Here is a 24,739-nt window from a genome sequence, read left to right as displayed (position 1 = left end):
TGGAGATTAATCTTTCACAAGGAATCATCAGTCAGACATTAAAGGAGGCCTCACTGCAGATGTAGGGGTCCTCGTCTGAGTTGTCCCCACAATGGTTGATGAAATCACAGAGGTTGTCCTGAGGAATGCACTGGCCGTTGGCACAGGCATACTGCTCTGATGTGCATGGCTGGTTTGTAGGAAGAGGAGGAGAGCAGTCCAGGAAGCTGACATCGTCTATCACCACATCGCCCATGTAGCTGATCCCGCGCTTAGCCCTGAACACCACCTGACAAGGGACAAAACACAAAGGATCAACTGTGTAAACATAATCATATTTTTGATACCAGGATTGATGTTTAATATAATCAGACAGGGCACTGAAACAAACGAGCTGATAGCTTCTGTCCTGATGAGTCATGTTATTGTGTGTCTTCGGGCAGCCATTTGATGAAGAGCTCAGAGTGAAGAGGGGAAGGGCACTTAGAGCCTAATAAAAGGCTCTTGGAGGTTGGGCATGAAAAAGCCCCTTAGTTGCTGATTGTAACATCAGCGCAGATTTAACTATGTCAATTCTGACAAAGGTTAATGTGCATCAGCGAAAATGTGCGAGTGCTGTGGTATTTGGTCAAGGGATGGCTGCTCCCATGTAATCAAACCACCAGAACTGACAGTGGGTGTCTGTCTGAGCAGTCACTACAGCCTGGAATAACCTGAGCAGTCAGACAACATGAAGGAACTGCAACTCCCATTACTGTCACAGTCACAACAATCAAAAAATGAGTTTGCATGTGCATATGTAAGAATATACATGTGTACTGTAATAGGAAAAAAAAAATGTTAAAAACAAATTAAGCCTGAATGAATCTCAATCAAATCATCACTGACCCTCTGCACTGAAGTTTAGCCTGCAACAACTGAAATTAGACCTGTTTCACTGATGTGCACAATCACTAAAGAGGCTGTTCATCAGTCTCAGATGAAAGTCACTAATTGGAATCACATTTGCAAAACTACTAATTATAATAATAACATCCTGTTTAAAGGGACTCTTCAAAATATAGTAGAGTTGTTTAATAAATATCTCCTATGTAAGTCAGTAGGTTATTTGGACATTTTAAACAATAGAAATAAGTAATTTATTACTGACCATAATATATGGATGTACTGGTAATGGAGCAAGAACCTTATGTCTTACAATAAAACTAGACAGAACAAAGTCAACAGGGGACACATAAAAAGCAGCAATGACAAAGAGCTGTACATTTAACACAACATAATTTAGGTTTAAGTCATCATAAAGTATTTGTGCCATAGTGTATGTACAGTTCTGTGTGTGCTGAATGTTATTCTAGGTGAAATTTAATTTCAAAACTATAAAATGGATAAATAAAATTATATTTCTAGTAATAAAAAGTATTTTCCAGAGTCCATAATTATTAAACAAAGAAGGTTGTATGTGGCTCAGTGGGGCAGTGGTTAGCACTGTTGCTGTTCTGGGTTTGAAATCCATGTTTCTGTGGAGTGTGCATGTTCTCCCATGTGGCTATCTAAGGTACGTTTTTATTCTGATACAAGACCAAAACAAAGACATGTGATGTGGTTTTACTGATTAACAACATGTAACGTAACACTTTCAAAGCAAATAAATAATTGTACAGACCTGGAAGGTGTTTGATAAGCCCAAAAACAGTTCTCCTCGTCTCCACTTGTTGCCTTGGTTACCAGTCTGAGACCAAACTTCATGAGTGACGTTTCTGTACTTCAGCAGCACCTGCACGTTTGTAAGAACAAAAGATACCAATATTTATGTAAGACAGTTCTGATTAGAGCCCAGACACAGACGTGAGGACCATTCTCTATGTCTTTTCGTACCTTCAGTGATCCCACGGTGAATCCGCTCATGTGATACCAGAAGACCAGAGTGCAGTGTGGCCCAGTGGAGGAGATGACAGGTGTGTGGAGGTCAGTGATATGACCATAACCACCATTTGAACTGTCTGCACACATATACCAACCCTCAGGACGCCCTCTATCACAGGAAATACAGAACAATATCAAAATTATGTTGTGAATTTTGGAGTGAACAGAGTTATTGGATTTCATTGCAGGAAATTAGGTCATTAGCTTGATTGTCTTGTTTATATCAATGAGGAAGGTCTCTGATCAAAACCAATCAACCAGAAATTTTTAATAAAATATGACAATATGCAGACACTCCACTCTGACAGTGGTTCATTTAGGGCTGAGCGATATGGCCTATACATAATATTGCAATATTTTACAGCTATAACATGATACACACTATATGTTACAATATTTTGAATCGTTCTTCAAAGCATTTCATACAGTAAATGCTTGATTTAAACCTCTCATGCACAGACTCACACTAAAACTCTTGTAGTTTTTTTTTTTTTTTTAACTTGCATCCAAATGATGTTTAGCAAAACAGTATCTAAATCAGCCAATTTCACACATATGCTTTTAACAGTTGATAAGTGAAGATAAATAATTGGCTTGTGGTCGCTTTGGTGATTTTTTTTGGTGTGGCTGGAGATATGGGCCTGTGGAGTTTGAGGCATTTTACCTTCAGGTGGGTGGCATTTTATACAGTGAAACAAATCTGTTGCTCTGCCAACTTTAATGGCTCTGTCCCTCTCAAAACTACTACGTTTCTTTTCTGAACCAATTCATCCATTTTTTTAATCACTATTAGTAAATCTAACACTCATTCTCATATTTCCCTTCTGGCTCTCCCTGTTTACGTCTCATATGTCACAGACACTCACCCAGGAGATAAGGACAATATGTCAGTTTCCTTTTACTGTGGAGTGGTAGAGTTTTAGTGTCTTGTCTAGTGTTTTGGTGTCTATGGCAAACTGTTTAGCCACATCCCTTATCTGTAATTACATTTACTGTAGATATCCATAATGGTATTTTTACTTGTCAAAAATACTCTCACTAGTCAGGGCAGTGGTTAAAAACATCCACAACGAAATTTTTGTTGGTAGAGTTTGTATTTCAAGGAAACTACAACTTTGGTTTTACTAGTCAAAACTAAATGTAAGATCTCCAAAAACTTAATCACTAGACCAGATATGTATTGGAGGTATAGAGAATTCAATTCTTCCTAGTTAGAAAGAACATTCTGACAATTTACATTTTTCCTAAGGAAGGAAAAAGGAAGGATAAGCAAAACACAAATTATGTGACAGCTTACACTCAGTGTCTGTCTAGACTGCACACAGAACAGGTGCAATACACATGTCGAGATATCGCACACCCAGAGCTCCATCTTTCCCTGCTTTTTGAATTAGTCTGTATTTGTTTTCAGGAATACAGTTTTTAAAAACATTTTAGTAATTTAGAAATTGTTTTTTTCTACATTGAAGAAATCCTGTTTTAACAGCCAGCTGGTTGGCTCCTGAGACACTCATCAATCCTTTATCTAAACCACTTATCCTGTCAAAGGTTGCAGACTGGAGCCAGGGGTACACCCTGGACAGATCATCAGTCTATCACAGGGCTGACACACAGACAAACACTCACACTCACCTTCAAACATATGGGCAATTTAGAGTCACCAATCAACCTAGACGTAACCTGCATGTGTTTGGAAGCCAGATTACCTGAGGAAAACCCAAACAGGCACGGGGAGAACATGCAAACTCCACACAGAAATGGCCCAGGGTCGAACATGGGTCAAACCCAGAAATTTCTTTGTGCAACTCTACCCAAGATTATCCTTATCATGTTTTATTTGCATTAGCTATGTGTGATTATAAATTCTTACAACTATGTTCTTTAGCCTATAAACCAGCAAACTACAAACTGACAATCACAAAACCCTCTATCTCCAATAGCAAGATGAGCTGCTGTAACTGGCTTCACTGGCTTCATCTGTAGTATCACACTCTCAGTATCTCATATATCGGCTCCAACCTCCATCTGCTTTACTTTATTAAATTCCCATAAGAAATGTGGGTCCAGTTGGGTTAAACAAGACAGAGCCTCCCTTCTCCATTTCACTCGTGCCTTATCGACTGAGACGCAGCGAAGCTGTAGGAGTGACAACACAGGAGTTGCAGCCAGACGGAGAAGTTATGAAAAGGAGATAGTGTGTGCAATACTGGCTCAGAGTAGAAATTACCGAAATGTAGTGGTCAAACTGCACTGCCATTTTCTGCTCACACCGTCAACTCAATAAAACGCAGATAAGGACAATAAGGAAAGTGTCTCTGCTATAGATGGGTCACGCTCACTCAGCCTCGCCGTGCATTTCTTCTCTAAATGTCTCTGCTTTTAGAGATGTGCAAAAAACATCACACATAGAGAAAATGTGAATATGTAATTATTGTCAATTTCTGCTTTTTATCACCTCTTTAGTTGTTATGTAGCTTTTTAAACAGCTGTGTATTCATTTCATTTAATAAGAGATAATTCCTGTTTTAATCTCATCTAATCTCAGTTTATTTTATCAAATAAGAAAGCTACAGTACTTAGAGAATAGGCATTTGTTTTCATTGCCCATTAATCTGTCTCTTATTTTGGGAATGAATGGACAACATTTCATCTTAGCATAGCAGGAAATTCTAATTCCAGCTGGATCTAAAGAATATTTAGCATTTTTGGTTGAAAAAATATTGTGAGTGCAGTTTTGGTTTTTCTCACTCAACAAATCAACTGACTAATTGTTTCAGCTCAAACAGTTTTGTTGCTACTCACAGGGTGTGGTCATTTATAGGACGATGGTACTGCTGCCCATCAGGAATGCTTTCCCCTTGGTCAGGTGACCAGCGAAATGCATGAATTGCGACCAAGGAAGGGTCAACACTCTTCCAACCACAAGTGTCACCACCTTCAAAATCACACACCTCCTTCACTAGAGAAAGATAAAGGAAAAATCATATAGATGGAGACAAATACAGATGAACAATAAAGAAAGTGTTGTGTGGCTTTACAGAAGTTCTGGAACAAAAAAAAAGAACATTTTACCACAATTTGTTTCATCTGAGCCATCGGAGCAGTCATGTCTGAAGTCACACACTTTGCTCTCAGGAACACACTCCCCATGTGCCCCACACACAAACTCTCCATCAGGGCAGCTGTGGGGCTGGACTGTGGGGGCAGGAGTGGTCACTGCAGGGGTTGTGGTGTTGGGGGGCAGCTCTCCTAGAACAAGAGCCGACAGAAAACACAAATCAACAGTGAAAATTGAAAGAGTTTTCCAACACTGGCCTAAAAAGTGGTATTTTATGAAATGTCATAACCATTTACCTTCATATGGGACACAGTCAAGGAAGGAAAGGTCATCAATACCAATGTCCCCATTGAAATCATCTCCTACTGTACCTTCTATCAAAATCTGGCAACAGGGAAAGTGAAAATAAATACATGAAAATAGTCAGAGAAATTCAAGATTGGCTGAACAATCCATTTATAGATCATTTGCAAATCAAGTTAGTAAATCAGGCTCTTTCTAAGTTTATGGTAGTTACTTATGTTAGGTACAAGGTTTTTGTGACAAAGTAACAAGTGTTGACAATGTTTCATGTGACCTCTTTTTACGTTTACGTTTGCTTTGTCCTTTGGTTGAATTAGTGAAGAAGGTATGTCTGGTTTCTGACCAGAAATGACAAGATTGTTAGAAAAGGAATTTAACCTTTCAACCAAGTGCCGGGTCAGTGATGTTGACAATAGTGTATAACTTTTCCTACTTTTCGACACTTAATTTTAACACATATAATTTATTAGAAATTAACATTTGCATTTTCATTTGGCAGTTGGTGAACTGGTGAAAGTCAAATTCAAATCATATTCAATTCAATATCATATTTAGTAAAGTACACTTCAGGTATAACGTGACTGTTACCACACTGTTAAAAACTAGCAACTAGGGTTGTATGTCTGTCAGCTTGTGCTGATACTTTACTGCAATAAAATGATTAGTTTCCTAAAACTGGTGGATCTGAAATAAATTAAGGAAATTAATACTTTTTTAATTCGCTGGCCTGAATCTAAACATCCTGCTTACTAATCAGCGTCTGCATGTGGGCGGCAATTCATTTTTAATTTGCATACAAAACCAAATCACCAACGTGATTAGTGTGGACTAGTCGGAGCCAGTGCTTTCCAGTAAGCTTTGCTACATTTGCTGAATTTGAAGTTTTATCACACTCCATCCACTGCGACTTGCAACAAAAAGTAGCTGAGAGATTGCTTCATACAAGTTGAGCCGTTGGAGAGAAACACAATTTTGAAATATTGAATAAAGAGAGTGGTTCTGACTTTCAAAGAAAACAGCTGAAACCTCAGAAGTAGGAAAGTGTTTGGTTTCTGCTGATAATGTTTCTTGTAATCAGGCCAGTGCATGTGCTTTACAAAATAAGGCATAGCTAATAAACAAGGCAAGCTTTTAAAATGTTCATTATCTGAAAGAAGCAGCGTGTGAATATTTACTATAGGTTGTCAGAATGTCACATTACCATGATTCAAGCATCAGCATTTTGCAAACATGTTTTGAAATATTTTTCCTGTAATTAGCCATTATCACAGCTTGTCTTGGAAACAATTTCACTTTACTGTGCCGCAGCCCTTGTTATGTTTTGGATATTTCAGTTGTTGCATGTTGTCACAGTTTTCAGTAATGGTCAAATGAGGACCAAAATGCAGGCAGCTCAGGAGATGTGGAAAATTGGAGACAAATGTGTTTGCTGACCAAAATATGAGGCGACTAACATCTAACAAGAATCAGAGGAACAACGGACACACGCTAACGGAAGAAATGCTACTAAACAGACAGAAACTTCGTACTCATCAAACAAGGCAAGAGTTTCACATAAAAGACCCCAAACACCAACTATGAAGCGCAGAGGATGACCAAGTGTGTCAGTGGTCCTAAGATGGCTGAGGACACGGACAAACCGGCACCAGGCAGTGGGAAATGGCTGGCAAATAAATAGAGCTCAGGTAATTCACCACAGGTGAAATCAATCACATGACCTCAGTCAGGAAGGAAAGCTGAGGAAGAAGCAGACTTATGAAAGTGGGAAGATACGTCAAAATAAAAGCCCAGGGCAGGAAGTGCAAATGGGTTATGACATCACGCCCCTCCTAAAGGACAGGTTCCAGATATCCCACAGGATCCAAGCCTTGGTGGCTGGAAAGGATCCAGAGGATGGCCAGGCCTGGCATCACTCTGGAGGAAGACCTCAAGAGCAGATAGGAAGCTGGCGTGGCTGGCACTGGAACAGGAACTGGGATGACATTAGCAGCTCTGGCTGTTGATCAGTTAACAGGAAGTGGAACTTTAATAGGATTGCTGACTCCCTCAGAGGCTAAAACCTGGATTTTACTGGTGTTGACGACCCCATCGGAGACCTGAACTCAGACTGAGGCATTACTGTCAACTCCTTGTCGAGGCATTCTCAACCCACAAGGGAACAGCTATGGGGTCAGAGGCAGTTTCGTCGACTTGCTCAGGAACAGGAACAGAGGTGGCTTGAGGTCAGGAACAGAACAGAACCACTGGCTGGGACAGGAACAGAGGGGAGGTCACTGACTCCCTTAGGGATAGGATTGGGTGCTGCCGACCAGCCAGCCAACAGGAACAGGGACTGAGGAGGCGCCATCGACCCACTCGGGAACAGGAACACAAGTGGCGTCAGCCAGAATGACAGACCCACTAGATGTCAAATCATTACTTTCTTTGCAGTATGCCCACTGTGCACTCAAACGCATCAGCCTGAATCTGAATTTAATTCATCAGTGTCTCATTTTTTCACACTTGCCCCTTTCTGCAGTCAATTAACTTGACAAACACAGCTCCTGTTTTCAATGCCGTAATGGAGAAAAAGTCTTTAACTGCCTTTCAAATTATACTCACTCATGAGTAATGACAATACAACATCCATCTCAAGGGATCAATGTTGAGCAGTGAAGCTATTAAATAGCTCATCATGCCATGCTGGAGTGCACTCTTAAATACTGTCTTTGCCTCACTAGCTTTTCATTGTTTCCTGCAGAGAAACTGTGTTTACCGGAGGCTCATGTCTGCATGTCTATTTTTGATTACTCAAAGGGACTGAATGCAAATGATTGAGATCAGGACGTGACATGACTACAAGTTATATTATAATGTTTAACTAAGAATAGCCACTTAGCCAGCAGTGGGGAAAAAAATAACTATAACTAATAACTAAAACTTTTTTATATGCTGTTCCAAGGAAAACTATTTGTACTGTTTTATCCATTTTTCTAACACATTTCTTACATTATATTTCTACTCTACTATAGTTCATAGAGAAATACTGCATTTTTAATCAATTCAATTAAGAGCTAAACCATGTAAAACTTTCTATTTTTTGCCAATGAATATTTTAGAAGTTTCACATTTTATTAGATTCACATTTTAGAAACAAATAAGTAGAATGTTCTGTCACTGATTAAACTACCAAACAGTATATTTCAAAATTAGCTCCCTTTAACCAGCTACAGTAAAATATTGCTTAAAAGTTAAAGTGGTTTTAAATATATTATTACCTATAGCACATAACTGTTTGAATGTTATCTTGTACAATATGATAGATATTTATAGAGTACTTAAACATTGTCTAACCTTCAAATGCTCAACATATCCATTTATGCAGCAGTAATATTCACCCAAAACAGTGCTAATACTCAGAGGGACCATTTCTATGACTAATAAATACTTTTACTTTTGATACTTTAAGTATATTTTGCATTTAATAATAGTATTTAAATAATAGTGTAGCTGCTTTTACTTAAGTAAAAGATCTAAATACTTCAATCACAGAAATATCCTGTACAGACTCTTCAAAGAGTGTGTTTAAGTACACATGAGGATCTTTGTTATGACCACATCTCTGTGGGATTCTGCTCAAAAGCATGTATAGATAAGTCTTATTTTCAGTTTTGAGAAATCAGGTTATCAAAGCTGGAGTTTTTCAATATAAAACCAACTTACTGTTTGTTTATAGCTACGTCCTCACTCAGTGTTTACAGTAGTTGTTCAAAATTTTAACATTTACAGTGCATGGACGGTTCACATATTGAAAGCAATATTGCAGAGGATAAATGCCAGTGTGGCACTCATTTTTCATCATTGTTGATTAAATGGAAAAGAGCTTTAACTACAGAAAACTTAAACTGATGTTAAAATATGATGTATTCCTATTTTGTGTTCATTTCTGGAATGTACTGTATCACTGGATTGATTACCTGAAAGGGTCGAGCGCTGCTGAGGTAGAGAGTCTTCCTGTGCCATAGATTACCTTGGTTTCCATATCGGATCCACAGCATGTGACCATGGCCTGTAGCCATTGTCCTGAGGTACACTGCCAGACAGAACACATGTGATCCAAACATATGGTAATGGAAGCGGAAAACACAGCGGTGGTGGGACTTGGATGGGTCTTTGCCACGCTGGTGGGTTGGTTGGAAGACTCGGCTCAGTAATACAGCTGTGTCTTTAAACTCCTGTGGGACAGATGATTCGATGTAGAGGTAGTGGCCATAGCTGGTGCCCAGTGTGTGGTCCTTCCAGGGCCCTGTGTTGAAGGATGGAGTGGGGCCTTGAATGCGGGTCCAGTCAAACACATCTCCTCCGCTCTGCTCCTGTTTCCAGCTGCACAGTCCATGCTCAAAATTACACTGCAGCTCTGGAGCTGTGTAACATGACAGGAAATTAATTTGACTAGAACCAGAAAACAACAGCAACATAAAGCTACAATGAGTTATGATGGCAGTATAGGCTCTACAAGCAGAAACAGAAATAACTTCAATATTTGCAGTGGTGGAAAATTTTGTCAGTTTAAGCATTTATGCCACAATTTACTTGTACTTCACTACATTTCATGAGGAAACACTTTTTACTACACTGTTGTCATGTGTCCGGGTATGGAGCATATTAACACTGTTGTTTGTACTTTTGCTTTGGTCGGAGTACTTCTTCCACCACTGAATATTTGCAACAGTTAGAGACACTCACAACATCCCTCCTCATCTGATCCATCCCCACAGTCATCCACAAGGTCGCACAGCTGTAGGTGCTCCACACATGCCTTGGTATGCACACAGTGGAAATGTGTGTGGGGGGGGCACTCTGCCACTGCTGGAGGCATTGCGCAGTTTTTAAAGGTGATATCGTCCAAGGCAGACACACCATCAAACACACCAAGACTGATCTTAGCAAGAGCAATCTGGAAGGGTTGGGTTATACGTCCCAGCTGCAATGTGACATGGTTCCAGCGGGTTCCCTGGTCGTACAATGCTTGCCATATGATCGTATTGTTTGGGACTCCATTGATACGAAGATACATGTCTGCAGCCCCGACAGATATGCCTGAGTTATAATGCCTGAAGGAGATGGAAGTTAAAATTTTACTGTCAGTAATATTCCAGCACAGCAATATTTTCATTTTGTGGTATTATACTTTTGACAATACATCCTCACACCAGATACTGTACATCACAGCTTCCACTTGTGATAATACGTACACTTTGCATTACATAACACAAGAAACTTTTTCTTATTCTGCAGAAAAGTTTAATTTATAAATCTCTAGTACTTTTCTGTCAGCAGAACCTTTCCAATCACCTGGTGGAAATATATAATCTGTCACTTGACATAAACTTTTAGGGGCCATAACACTGTCAAACATGACAGATTCAGATGTGTCTCTTCTCTGTGTGTGACTGTAAAATAAGAGCGAGTAGAGTAGAGACATTTGAAATGATAAGGAAAGAAAAAAAGCATCATGAAACTAGAGAGACAGAAAATGGTCTAAAAAAAAGTCTAAACTTTTAGATGAGTTTACAGTTACAATAACTCTGGTTATGGTGAAGAATCATGTTGAATAACTTTGTAGCGTGAGAGAGAAATGAAGACTGGTTGAAGACGCTCGGCTGCTGTGACTCACCAGAAGCTCATGGTGCAGCCTGAGGCAGATTGTTGGAACCAGGGTCCACGGAGAACAGCCCTTGGAATAATACTGCTGCTGTTCTTTAATATAAACATGAAGTGGCCTGCAGCAAGTGAGAAACCAATTAATATTCAAGCCATATTCAGCATTTACTTTTTTAAAAACACATCTCCACATTTTTAATAGTTTGTTCCACCAGACAGACAAAACATCACTTTTAAAAGTGCTGAAACTGTTACAAAAGGCAGATGCACATTAATTCTTTAGCTAAACACCTTTGTACTTTGTTCTTGTTTCCAGATAGGTAAAATTCATCAACTAAAATATACCCCTCCCTCTGGCATTTTTACTACAATGTCAAATGTATATTAAGAATCACTGGATTAACAAAACATATCCTGTCATTTGCTGTCACAAAGGCAGCAGTGCCTTACTGTTGACACAGGTCAAAAGACAAAGGCACAGCATACTCACTAAGAGCCATCAAATAGCAACTTGGGACAGCAATGATAGACTGAAGGCCATTTAATCAGACATAAATCATCCAACCATGCTGGGTGTCACTCTGACTATGAAACGGTTGCACTTCCTTAGACAAAGTTTAAAAAAATAACCAACAATAGTTCAATTTAGCATGTTCAACAAGCAGAAACACTAATTAAAACTGAAAATAGTGTTTTGTAAGTGATCTGTGTCCTGTACTACATTGAAAACAATACAGCAGCACATAATTTGATGTTATACCGCATCAATTTTATTCATTCTTTAAAATAAACCAATCCTCAGCCCATCTTTGGATGTCAGTTTTGTACCAAATCATGATCACAATCAGCTGCTGATCATCACGTTTTTCAAATCAAATCTTTGTTTCATTGTTTTAGCTCATTACTAGCTCTGAAACACAACTGTCCCATGTATTTTTGAAATGTGTTGCAGGCAGAATTGAAATGAGTGTTTATTTCGAACAATGAATAAAATTTATGAGGTACAACAACAAATAATCTGCTATATTGTTTTTGGTGTAGTACAGGGTACATGATTTGCAAAACACTATTTTCAGTCTAAGTTTTAAGTTTACATACTGTCCCAACTTTTTCTGATTCAGGGTTGTAAAATATCTATAAAAATTAACATATTAAATTATTATAAAATCTTAAATATATAATCTTTAAAGTGTGTTTCTCCATCATGATTAAATTTAGCTGCTGTGGAAAAACAAATAAATAATAATATTAGTTCATCACATTGGATTTTTTTTTTTTTTTTGCATTATAAATGGCAACTACAAAAAAAAAGTATGTTTTGTTTTAGCCTTTCATTTCACAAAACTTGAAGTGTCACAAAACAGAACAGAAAGTTCAGTTTGCTGTCTCCAAATCTGAAACTAGCAGAGCATCTTCTCACAGCAAACAACAGATGGTGCTGCTAAATCTGTTGCATGTCAGCAGGCAAAAAGATTCCTTGTTATTAGACATAATATACGGTGACATGTTGTGGTGCACCAACCTAAGAGATTCATTGTGTTTCAGAATGAGCATATTATTAAAATGTATTTCAGTGAATGTGTGAATATGCTGAATGGCTACTGCGTATGCCTATTTGCTTTCTATTATTTAGACGGCTGAGAAAGCATTTCTCCATGAAGTGCTTATCTCTCAAAAACACACAGAAAATGGAATTATTTTCTACCCACAAAACACTGATTCAATCTGGAAACTTATCTTTCGCCTGATATTTCTGACCAAACCCCCTGGACACAATGAAATCACCTTATCAGCTCATCAGATTTTTATTCCTATTCCACAGACCAGTAGCAGCAACTGTGTATTGCAAATGTACATATATTTTTGTCTACCTTCAGTGCTGTTTGTTGAGTGGTCCAAAGGTGGTGGGTGGTTGTAGTATTCTGGAGGCACCTCCATAGATGAGCCCCTGACCCAGTCAAAACCATCACCAGGGGTTAGCTCATACCAGCCACATGAGCCACTCTCTAAGTCACACTCTGAAGCTGAAGGAAAAGAGAGGGAAGCAACAGATTTAATAAAGTTGAGTGTTAACTTTCATTCATCACCTGGGAAAGGAGATATGAAATTTTACAAGATTCCCTTTCTCTTTTTTGCGGTAGTGACTGGAAGCTCCAGTTACTAGTTACTAGCCTTTGCTGTGATATTTCCATGTCAGCTGTTATGAGATCAACAATGGATTTTCAGTCTGAAGTAGAACATGGGAGAGAAATCATTGAAATTGCTCACAAAATGGAAATGTTACCATAAAAAAAAGAAATCTATGACAACTCTGAAAAATCCATCTGCTCAAAAAGATTGTGTGTGGTGTGTGTAATGTGTGTGATGTGTGTGTGCGTGTGCGAGAGAGATAAAATCAAAAGCTCCTGAAAAAGAAAGGCCCATAAGAGACATCACCACAAGGGCTTGTCAGTTTGGAGCCAAAGCTCTCAACGGTGCCAGCTTCGGGGCTGTTACTAGTCACACTTCATTCTCCAGCTACGCCTCTGAGTCTGTATCTTCCAGTTGTTTGGCCAATCCTGCTGATACCACAGATTCCTTTGTCCTCACATCTTCGTAGTCCCTCCTCCATGGGGGTTCAACGATGCCATCTCTGTTCCTGTTCATATTGATGAGTCGATAGCCAGAGCTGCCAAAGCCACTTCTGCTCCTGTCCATGCTAGTGAGATGATGGCATGAGCTGCTGACGTCACTATTCCTGTCCTGTCAATGGCTGGAGACACTGATGTTACCACCGTCCCTGCTCGTTGCTGATGAGTCAATTGCTGGAGCTGCCAACACCACTCTGATTCCTACCCTTGTCTGTGGTTCATCAGTTGGATCGTCTGTTGCTACTACTGATTCTGTCCTTATCCCTGTACACCGCCAAGGTTGCTCTCCTAAGAGACCCAGGTCTCCTGGTCCTGTACGGTCACCCTTCTGAGGAGTTGAAGCTTCTCATTCATGCATGTCATCGAGACCGACCCAGAGAACATCCACAGCCTTATGCCTGGTCCCCCAGGCTCAGTTCTCTGACAGCTCTCAAAGCCACCATCCAGAGCCTCCAGAGCCATGACAGCTTTCTGCTCAACACTGGGGTCGACCTTCTGTATGGCCTCGGGTTCAGTGTGGTTGTCAAACGGCTGAGATCTCGACCCTCAGGACTAAAACCTAGGACTACTGAATTTTTATTTCTCAAACTATTTACACTCATTTCTGATGCCAAAATGGTGAAAAACAGATTTCTCAAAAGTCAAGAGAACTAAACTTTGATGGTTATAAAATAAATCCATGTGGTTACAATTGTGAGAAGAGTCCCACAAATCTGTATTTATTAAATACCCTTTAACTGAAATACAGACTGAGAAAAAATAAATCAATTACTAGGTACCTTGCGGTAAGATAATTGTATCTAGTATTTGAATAAAGACAAATGTGATATGGATTATTTGAATGTGTTACTTGGCAACAAGGTGCTTACGACAACTGGCTTCATCTTCTCCATGGGGACAATCTGGGGTGAAGTCACACGTTTTGCTTTCCCTGATACACTCCCCACCACTGCAGGCAAACCAGGATGGAGGGCAAACAGGAGGAGGAGGGGGCACACTGCTCTCTGCCACAGGAATCAAAAATAAGAGATTAATACTATCACCATTTTGATCAAATTTCATTATTCAGCTGCAAGAGGAACCTTGATAACCATGAGCTATTAAATCAGATAGGCTGACCGGACATAAAGAGTTACAGTCATTATCACCGACTTCCATCATGTGATTTTTATCATTAAAGAGCACACATGGAAGAGCACTGTGGATTAGTGCAGAAAAGAGTAAGTACATTAGCTGTGAAGATTATATTTAGCTGTGAAGCAATGAGCAAAGTTCAAATGTGTTCATCAATCAAATCTCAGATTCAGTTTCTTGAACAAATGGATTTCCTTTTGCTTATGAGATGTATTTAATACATACAGTAAGTGAAACATTTTAAAATGTTTTTGACTCACTGTTTAAAAGAAGTAAGTGACTTTTAAAATAATAATTCTCCAAGTTGATTACAAGAAAAAAAAGAAAAAACTTTCTAATGACCCCTGTCTCAACCCTGTCATTCTGTCCCTTTCCTGCAACTCTCCATATGTCCACCAGATTTCATCTGTACCTCAGTTGTTACACAACAGATGTAATTGAAAAGACGAATTGCTTGGTTTGAAACATGCAACATAAAGACTCCAACAAACACCCTCAACAGATGCAAAACTAAACAGTATTAGTAGGTTTCTTCCAACCAAAAATTATTTGTTTGCTGTGTGAGGAGAGTGGAACAAGCGCAACAACACAATCACAACACTAGCTACTTTAAATACTCAAAACATTTAAGAACTTTGTCTGAACAACTCATTTTTGCAGCCTTTTGACCATCAATGTTCAACAATCCTTAAATCTCAAAAAAAAAAAAAAAAAAAAAGGGTCCTGCTTTTTTGGTCAGTGTGTGTTTGTTCAGTTGTTTTGTTTTAGTCAGTTTCTGGTTCTGTATATTATATTACCTGAGCTGAGTTCTCTTCAGTTGCCGAGAACTTCTTTGTATATTTTGTAAATTGTTTTCTTTGCTGATTGGTCCCTTACCCTTCTGACTGAAAATGACTTCCAGTCAGGCTGGATTGGGCCAGTCTGTTGTGATTGATGTAATATCACCTAATGATATTGATACAGTGAATTACATTTATCTATTTCCAAATCTAGCAGACATGGTGCATTAGTGTGGAATTGTGTTTCTGTTCACCTGGCACATGTATGTCCAATATTTACCCTCCTGCTTTGGTCTCCACCACCTACTAAAAGAAACTCCAAAAGTCAGTTTCGAAAAAATTTTGTGCTTGATTGAAATGCAAAATTCATGTGTCAGTACAAAAATGCAATAAACAAAACAAAATAATAAATTACGAGCCACATGTGACTCAAGCTTCCACTTCAGAGACAAAGACATAAACACACATTTTACCTGAATATCTGTAAAGAGACTAACATTCCTCAAATTAATGAAACAAGCATAAACTACATATTTTTCACAATCTCTTTGGGGATGTTTTAATTATATCATCACATCGTTCCTTCTAAATTAATGGCACCTGAGTGTAAAATTTAGCAACACTTAATGTATATATGCTGCTACTGGCAAACAGAATGAAACAGAATGAGTCTGCTAGACAACAGAAAACTGCATAGAACTCAAGGGAACTATAAAATTAGAACATGGTTTTCCATGGGCCATGTCTATGTGTGACACATTTAATATTAGCTGTAATAATTCAATGTTAATATAAAAAGTGCAGCTTCTATTAGTAGATATTGCCTAATGCTTCTATAAAGTCCATGAATATTACACCTATGAACAGTGTCTTCTTATCTGAATCACCTTATCAAGACAAAATGTGTATAGACATGCAAACACATTCACACCTGCAATGAGTGTGATGTATTATGACAGGGTGTTAAGTGCAGCATCAACATTCATCTGGAAATGTAATTTACAATAACATGTTTCTGACTTATTTTCACCCTGCTTCCAATTAATTATAAGCCAGCTTTAATGTTTATTTTGTCATTACTCGTGACACTGCACCTAATCTAAATTCAGAAACATTGTGAACCCCATAATTCAGTAGAACTGATATATTGGCTATGTGGGAGATAGTATGCATAATAAAGGATGTGGGGTATAAATCCACTCTAAGTGACTGTAATGGCATATATACATTGCAATAATAGATGTGGGAGACGTATCAAAGCAATACCCATGCTTTTCTGCTTATATACAGGCCATATTAAAATACTGACGTGTCATACGCATTAAACCTCGACTGTATAGTGAAGAGTTACTGACGTTTTAATGTGAAACCACTGGTAATTACTCTGGAACCGGTGCTCTGGTAATAAAAGAAGATGTAGTGATATGCAGCTGCTTGTGAGAAGACTCCAGAGTACTTCCAACTACTCATCCCCTGAACTTTTTTTGGATTTATGTTTTCAATATGAATAACAAGGGCAGACTGCTATTAACATTGGTGAGATGTAAAGCATATTTTGTTGGGAACAAAAGAGACAGATAAGTGACCATGAGCCAGGGAGATAGTTACCTGTCTAGGTATCACATAGGGTGTTTGTGGCTACACACTGAATGTAAATCATTTATTCCACCTTGCTGTGATTTGCATTTCACCATTTACCCAAGAAAATATCTGACTAGATATTCACCAGCTAGTCACTAACCATATCTGTTGTCTTCTTTGTGCCAGAAGCATCCAAGAAAGGTGTTACAGAACCAAGTGTTTACAGGTGTGGGGCAGAAAATCATAATAATGAGCTCATTTTTGAGATCAGATTTTTAAGCATCAATTTTAATTTAAAAGATTGTTAATAACTTGGCATCTAAAAGATCTTCATCTCTATCTTCCACCCCATCCCTGGTGGTCCTTTTACCACAGTTTCAAAAAAGGCCAGTGTGCATTTTCATAGCTTGAACCTTTTCTATGGCATCTGTGGCTAATAAGATGAAAACATATTCATCACAACTCCATTTTAATTTTCTGTTTTTCTACGTTCTACCATTGTTCTAAACTATGCTGTTTTATGTATTTTTTAAGTCACTACCTTAAAATTTTTAATATTTTAACAATGTCTGATTTAATGTTGTAACACTTCACAGTGTGCGGAGACATTTTATGTGAATCACACTTTAAATAAATTTGAATTTGAACAATCACAAATAATCTACACAGTTCAGTTAAACTTCACAGTGAACGGACCAATCCTTTTGGTGGTGGTAGCAGCTCTATGAGGCTGTACTCAAGCCACAGCAGTGACCTTAATGTCATGTCAGTGTGTATGTTCATAATGATAATACTGATGTTTAGCAGCTATAATGTTTACCATATTCACCGCCTCTAGTTCAGTGTGTCACAATACTAGCATTAAATAAACAGGATTAGACACAAAGCAAATATAGGAAATGTTATCTTATCTCTAAATTTTACTGTATATGTGCAGGAAACTACTTCAGTTCATTTAGAAAACATAATTGGTACTTTGACATCCAACTCAAACCAGTAACTCTGCCTCCACGGTACAATTAAACTAGCCTTGGGAAAATAAACCTAACAAAGCTGAGGGCCACAGATTGTACTCTAAACAAGACAATCAATAAACAAGACAATCAACTCCTGTTTGTTGTACAGGCAGAGAGCAAGAACATCATAAATGGCAGCATATGTAAAGACGCTAGTTAAAATTTGTGCTTGCAGCTGAATAAAAACCCGTATATCATCTCAGCAGCACGTTAAAATTCTGTTCAAAATGCCAAGTAGACAGCCCTTTATCAGTGGTTCCAAGCCAAGATGCTCAGCTGTATCATATCCATCACTGACCTACAGGCAGCACAATATAGCACACATAAATAAGCCCATACATTGTGGCACTGATTGCACCATACTCAGTGCAGGAAAATGTGTAGTAAGCACTATTTTAATGATTTCTTTATTATGTTATGAATCCCATCCTGGGTGCTTTATTGTCTTCCCCTTGTAATCAGTATTCAAAACAAGTTGGAGGAGGTCTGTTTATGTGTGGCGATACTTCAAAATGTCAAGGTCTGAACTTGTCCTGTCTATGTAGTGAGATGTTATTAATAGTAGCAGTACCAGTCACAGTTTTGCAGCTAGGACTGAAGGATAGATCATCAATGGCCAGGACCTCGAAGGCATCACTGTCAGCCAGAAGTTCCCCTCGAATCACCACCTGGTAGATACGCAGAAAATTGTCAGGATTACTACTCCATCAGTCTTTTTATTTTTTCTACACAGTCTGTTTCTATCTCTGTATTCTGACCTGTGTGCACAACATTTGTCTGTGTGCAATAGTATATTTGCATGCAGCTGTAGTTTGTGCCATATGTCTGATTTGTACTGACCCTCTGGGAAAACATAGATTTGCTGACAGCTCGATGAGGCTGTACTTGGGCAGAGCAGTGCTTTGTGCTAACGTAAACATCATCAATGTTAACATCAAAAAGTAAGGTACACTAAATTATATGGTGGCTATATTCTCTCTTTAGTTTTAGTTTTCTTTTTTTGTAGCACATTTTGGTGTTTTGTTGTGTTTTCTCTTTTCGCAGTGCATTGAGCTCTCAGGGCCACAATACATATGGAATAAAATCAACAACACTGAAACTAGTAGCTAAAACAAACCATCCATCCATTATCTATACCCGTTTATTCCTGCTGGAGCCTATCCCAGCTCTCTTTGGGTGAAAGGCAGGGGTCCACCCTGGACAGGTCGCCAGTCCATCACAGGGCCACATAGAGACAAACAACCTCACACACTCACACTCACTCCTATGGGCAATTTAGAGTCACCAATCAACCTGACATACATGTTTTTGGACTGTGGGAGGAAACCAGAGTACCTGGAGAAAACCCACACAAGCACAGGGAGAACATGCAAACTCCACACAGAAAGGCCCCTGATGGGTTTCAAACCAGGAACCTTCTTGCTGTGAGGCAACAGTGCTAACCACTAAGACACCATGCTGCCTGTTTTATGTACCACAAACAGGAAAACTCAAATAAGGTATTTACAAGGGAGAATCTCAGAACACAGACACAGGACTAAAAAACACTGAGAACCAGACACAGGAGAACAGCAGGAACCACAAAAAAAAACAAAAAAAAAAACAAAATACACAAACCACAAACCAACTTGTTGTGAGGCAACCACTAAGCCACCATGTTGTCCAGCTAAAATAAATCCAAGATTAAGATCTAAAATGAACAATGTAATAAAATAATGAGATTACAGTATCCTTAATATCCTATTCAAATAATATGAATGTGTAGAGGAAATTTTGTGGCAGTTCGCACAGTAGTTGAGATATTTCACTCACAGGCTTAGGTAATGCCACAGTGCTGCTGTGGTTTAAAACATATTTTCTCTGACAGCACCATCACAGTAATCAGCGTCAGAGCTCAAACTCCACAGAGCAGTGTTATCTACACCTGTGGAGTTTTATAATCTATTATTTATGGTCAAAACAAGCACCAGGGGTGATGGAAAAATGCACTCATTGGTCATATTTGTCAGGTGGTCAAAACTGGACTTTGAGGCTATAATTGTAATATACTAGCAATGACTGAACATGACTGTTTGTGTTTCACCTTTAGGCCAAATTTATGATTTATGCATGCTTATTGTATTTGATACAATCAAACCTTAGTGAAATGTATAGAGGGAAAACTCTAATGACATCTAAGACTAAAAAGACAAGTTTAAAAAGCCTTAAATTTGCAAATCATTAAACTGAAATCACGCCCCACTGAAATCACCAGGGTAAACTAAACTGTCTTTGAAAGAGGAAGTGAATTAATGGAGAGAAAAGTGAGTGTTAGCAGAGAGCTGACCTCTCTTTACCCCTGGTGCTGGTTCATGTTATGACCTGAGCCTGCTGTAGTCAGTGACAGAAGGGGAGAAGGTGACACATTGACATTGTCTAAGGGTATAAGAAGGACACAAACAGCAGGACTCCAGATGGTCTCTGCAGTCTGCTAGCCCCTCAGTGCACATGAACAGCTCCTGTAGTGCAGCTCATTCCAGCGGAGATGACTTCATCAGTTTTAGGGAACCTCATAAGAACAAACATTTACCCTTTGATATAATACACTTTAGGATAGGCCTACTAAACTACATGACATGTTATTAGTACAATATAATAAAGTCGGTTGAACAGTCTTTATCATAATCTCTGCCTTCACATACACACAATCATGTCATCCATAAAAAAATATTATACCAGCTTTATCCTTTTTTATTTTATTAAATTCAAAATAGTGCCAATAGCCTCTAGTCTATCTAGTAACTAATAAGTATATAAAGCTGCTATAACTGGATATAGTTGATAATATAGTAATGTTTGTTAAAGTTAATGTACTGTTTTGTTATGAATCAATATAAACACTGCCCAAGACAAATTGTCACACTTTTTTGTTTTTTTAAAGGATTTAACCCTGTTGTTATTTATTTATTATTTGTTTCCCGAGACCTTACTTGAGCTGTCCCATCAAAATCCACACCATCATTTCTATCGTAGGACAAGAAAGTATATATATTTATATATATATATATAAATATATATATATAAATCAATCTTTTGGCCTTTGAGGTATTAATATAATTGATTAAGTATTGTATGAAAGTCAATTTCTTGATTGATTAATTATAGTTGATATGAAATAGTGATGAGTTACACAAAACAAAACACCTTATGAAACAGTGAGACCATGTATTTTCACATTATGTAGGATATACAGAACAGTATTACATTATAATGTATGCACTTTGTAATATTAAATAGCTCTACCTATAATGGTATGTCATGAATGTTACAGACCTGAAAACTGTGATTACTGGTGAACTGAATCACTGTCCGCAGCCACATTTTCACCTGTGGTTGGGTGGAGTATTTCCATACCACTTTGCTCTGACCCAGTGGATGAGTCTGCACCAGGACCTGAAGATCTCCATGTGTTTCCCCAACATAGTGATAGAAGCTCATCTGTTAAATAGAAGTGCAAGGAAAATAAGTTATGGTGTTCATGGTTTTATCCTAGTTTCTGCTGAAGATGGTGGATTGGAGGAAAGTCTTACCTGGCAGGACTGAGTGGGCAGGAACACAAGGCTGTTCAGGTCTGCTGTGGTTCTGTTTCCACCAGCAGTAAAAAGGGACAGGAAATAGCCTGAAGGAGGAAGAAAATCATGAAGGATCATACATGGAAAAATATATTACAGAAATATATATACAATTAATATACTTCATGTTAGATATCAGATGTTACAACCTGATGTGTAGTTGTTGTGGGTATGGTTCAGTCCCGGGACATTAGTCGTTCTAGTCCAGTTAGAAAATGTCTCTGGGGTTTGGATCAGGTCACAGAACCCGTCCTCAAAGTCACACCTCTTATATCCTGAACCTTCAAGACAAAACACATTCACTCACTGATTTCTTTTTTTTTTTTGTACTCAGTTCACATGTTTTTTTTTTACCCAGAAATATATTTTTCATTAATGTTGTATTGAGGTTAGGTCATGGGCTCCATGTACAATGAAGAGTCATCAGCTCAGCAGAGCTCAGAAACCAAATAGTTTCTCATTTTAATCAGGGATTCTTATTTAACTTTATGGCCAAATGTGCAATGGACTATAAACCATTCGTCATACTACTGCTGTATTTTCACAGATAAAACACTCACCAGCAGAGTATTAGCAGTGATGTAACAAAGGACATTTCTTTTTTTGAGATATATAAAACATTTAAAATTTCCATTGAAGCCTGTTATATTGAGGTATACTTGTTTTTTTATTTTATTTGAGTGTCATTGTATTTGGATATTTGCTCAAACCATTGTAAATCTGTGATTGACTTTTTTGTTGTTAACAAAATGCTGTGAGGGACAAACATTTGCATAATCATGTATAAAATGACAAAATACTAATTAGACAACTAAATGTGGATTTTTCTTTATTGTTCTACTGAATTTGCATATCCTGAGCACTTTGTCTTGTAATGCTTTTCACCTAAATGCAAAAAATGTTAACATAGTCTACTGTTGTGACATGTATACATTTTCCATATTTAAATACATTTCTAGCTTTATATTTTTTTAATTATCCTCCTGAGACCCAGCCTATTCATTTATGTCCTCTATAGTGGGCATTTGTTTTTGGTCTATATCTTTTCTATATCTCATTTGAGCTACCCTATCAAGTCCTAATATGCTCAATAGAGGACATCCTGACCTTTCCAATGATATCTCATGTGTTTAGGTGGGATGAGAGGACCTTTGTTTTCACACTGAGACAAAATGGACACTGCAGAGGACATAAATGAATCAGCTGTGTCTCAGAAGGATATGATCTCAAATGTATTTTTTCAGTGTCTTACTTTTCACACTCGCTACACTACACATCCATTGCTTGTTTACAATATAAAAAGTTTTTTAAGGACATCTCATTACCGTTGTATAGAAATAGACCAGTGCTGTGCCCACTAATGAAGTTTATTCATTTGCATGGAAGCCAGTTAATATTTGAATTATGAATAATATACTTTAATTCAACAGGAACTGGAAATACTGTATAAATTGTGCTTTTTGTGATGATATACAATATCACAACAGCACAACATATAGGTACTCTATATACAGTATGAACACTAAATATCTTCAGGTGAGTCTGGTCTAGTCTGGTTGTCTTACTTTCTTCCCATTCAGTGGTGTTTCAACCTTCCCTGCTATTTTTTTTTAGACCATCATAATAATGTATTTTTTGTGTTCCACTCACAGTTTTCCTCGTCACTGCCATCTCCACAGTTGTCACCAAAGTCACACACACAATCCTCAGGCGGACATAATTTCTCAGTGCAGGTGAGCTCCTGGGTTGAACATCCACCAGTAGACATAAACACCAAGGCCAGCAGCAGCCACGCCGATCCTAACAGCTGTGTCATCAGCCTGCTTGTTCTTCGTCTTTTAATTAGAACATGTTATTTTCAACTCCAAGCAAAGCATTTTGTTGTTAAGACGTGTTAAAAGCTTTGCCTCACCACGTACAGTTTACTTGGATCCTGCGTACAAGCTGTTAATATGTTGTAAAGGTAATAAATGGCTTTTATGACTGTTACTCAATAAGGTCACTTTGCTGGTTTATGTCTTCCTGTATTTAACAGGAACACATATTACAAGAAGAAAGGATTCTTAGGAAAATAGAAATTCAATTTCAGAAAATTCCTAAAAGTCAATATATATTCTGTCATGTTTTGTATACAAGGAGGAGGTCTAAGCTTGCAGACTAAGGTTTTATTTACCATCCATCCATCCATCATCTGTACCTACTTATTCCTAACCAGGGTCACAGGGATCAGCTGGAGCCTATCCCAGCTCTCTCTGGGTGAAAGGCAGGGGTCCACCCTGGACAGGTCACCAGTCCATCACAGGGCCACATAGAGACAAACAACCTCACACACTCACACTCACTCCTATGGGCAATTTAGAGTCACCAATCAACTCCACAAAGGAAAGCCAGGAACCTCTTTCCTGTGAGGCAACAGCGCTAACCACTCATCCACCGTGCCGCCCGTTTTATTTACCACAAACAGGAAAACTCAACTAAGGTATTTACAAGGGAGAATCCCAGAACACAGGAGCAGGACTAGAAAACACAGAGAACCAGACGAAGACATGGGAGAACACCAGGAACCAGGGCACTCGGAACACAGGAGCCAGGAGAAGAAGGAGATCACAGGAACAGGGAGAGACCAAGAAGCCTCAGGAGAGTGTGGTCACTCACAAGGAAACAGGAGCCAAGGAAACCCTGGAGTCAGGTGACACAGAACACAGGAACAGGGAGAGGTCAGGGACCTGGAGCCAGGGAAGCAGGTACTAGGAGGCATGGAACTCAGGAACCAGGAGGAGACTGAGAAGACTCAGAAGAACATGGTCTACTCACAGGGAAGCTGGAGTCCAGTGACGCAGCACACAGGAAGAGGGAGAAGACCAAAAGGAAACTTAGGGAACAGCTAGGTCGCAGTACAACCCAGCATCTAGGTGAAGTGAAGAGCTAGTATAAAAACTTCCTCCACCTGATGCCTAATCAGCATCAGGTGTTGTACAAGTGAAATCAATCAGGGTAATAAAGCATAAAGCTACAGAGAACTAACTACAGGGGACACAGGAAATAGGCACAAAATAAAACTCACAAGCAGGAAGCCAGGACA

At 38.6% G+C, this 24,739-nt stretch overlaps 1 protein-coding gene across 1 annotated transcript in view; it reads right to left on the bottom strand.

Annotated features, from left to right (window-relative positions):
- Nucleotides 1-23,563, bottom strand: part of malrd1 (MAM and LDL receptor class A domain containing 1) — a 50,565-nt gene extending 27,002 nt beyond the window's left edge. The window contains exons 1-16 of the mRNA XM_026292291.1: nucleotides 23,308-23,563; nucleotides 21,807-21,938; nucleotides 21,616-21,704; nucleotides 21,359-21,523; nucleotides 18,618-18,714; nucleotides 14,406-14,540; nucleotides 12,778-12,930; nucleotides 10,920-11,025; nucleotides 9,989-10,356; nucleotides 9,220-9,665; nucleotides 5,257-5,344; nucleotides 4,975-5,151; nucleotides 4,705-4,861; nucleotides 1,855-2,011; nucleotides 1,643-1,753; nucleotides 55-268 (exon numbers count right to left, since the gene is read on the bottom strand). Of these exons, the coding sequence (XP_026148076.1) occupies nucleotides 55-268; nucleotides 1,643-1,753; nucleotides 1,855-2,011; nucleotides 4,705-4,861; nucleotides 4,975-5,151; nucleotides 5,257-5,344; nucleotides 9,220-9,665; nucleotides 9,989-10,356; nucleotides 10,920-11,025; nucleotides 12,778-12,930; nucleotides 14,406-14,540; nucleotides 18,618-18,714; nucleotides 21,359-21,523; nucleotides 21,616-21,704; nucleotides 21,807-21,938; nucleotides 23,308-23,473 (2,761 nt within the window). The 5' untranslated portion in view covers nucleotides 23,474-23,563. The remainder of the gene's footprint in view (nucleotides 1-54; nucleotides 269-1,642; nucleotides 1,754-1,854; nucleotides 2,012-4,704; nucleotides 4,862-4,974; nucleotides 5,152-5,256; nucleotides 5,345-9,219; nucleotides 9,666-9,988; nucleotides 10,357-10,919; nucleotides 11,026-12,777; nucleotides 12,931-14,405; nucleotides 14,541-18,617; nucleotides 18,715-21,358; nucleotides 21,524-21,615; nucleotides 21,705-21,806; nucleotides 21,939-23,307) is intronic.
- Nucleotides 23,564-24,739: the final 1,176 nt, after the last annotated feature.

This window comes from Mastacembelus armatus, chromosome 20 (genome assembly GCF_900324485.2).
Source record: "Mastacembelus armatus chromosome 20, fMasArm1.2, whole genome shotgun sequence".
Taxonomy (NCBI): Eukaryota; Metazoa; Chordata; class Actinopteri; order Synbranchiformes; family Mastacembelidae; genus Mastacembelus; species Mastacembelus armatus.
The sequence above is the reverse complement of the archived record's forward strand: the minus strand, read 5'-3'. Positions and strand labels throughout refer to the sequence as shown.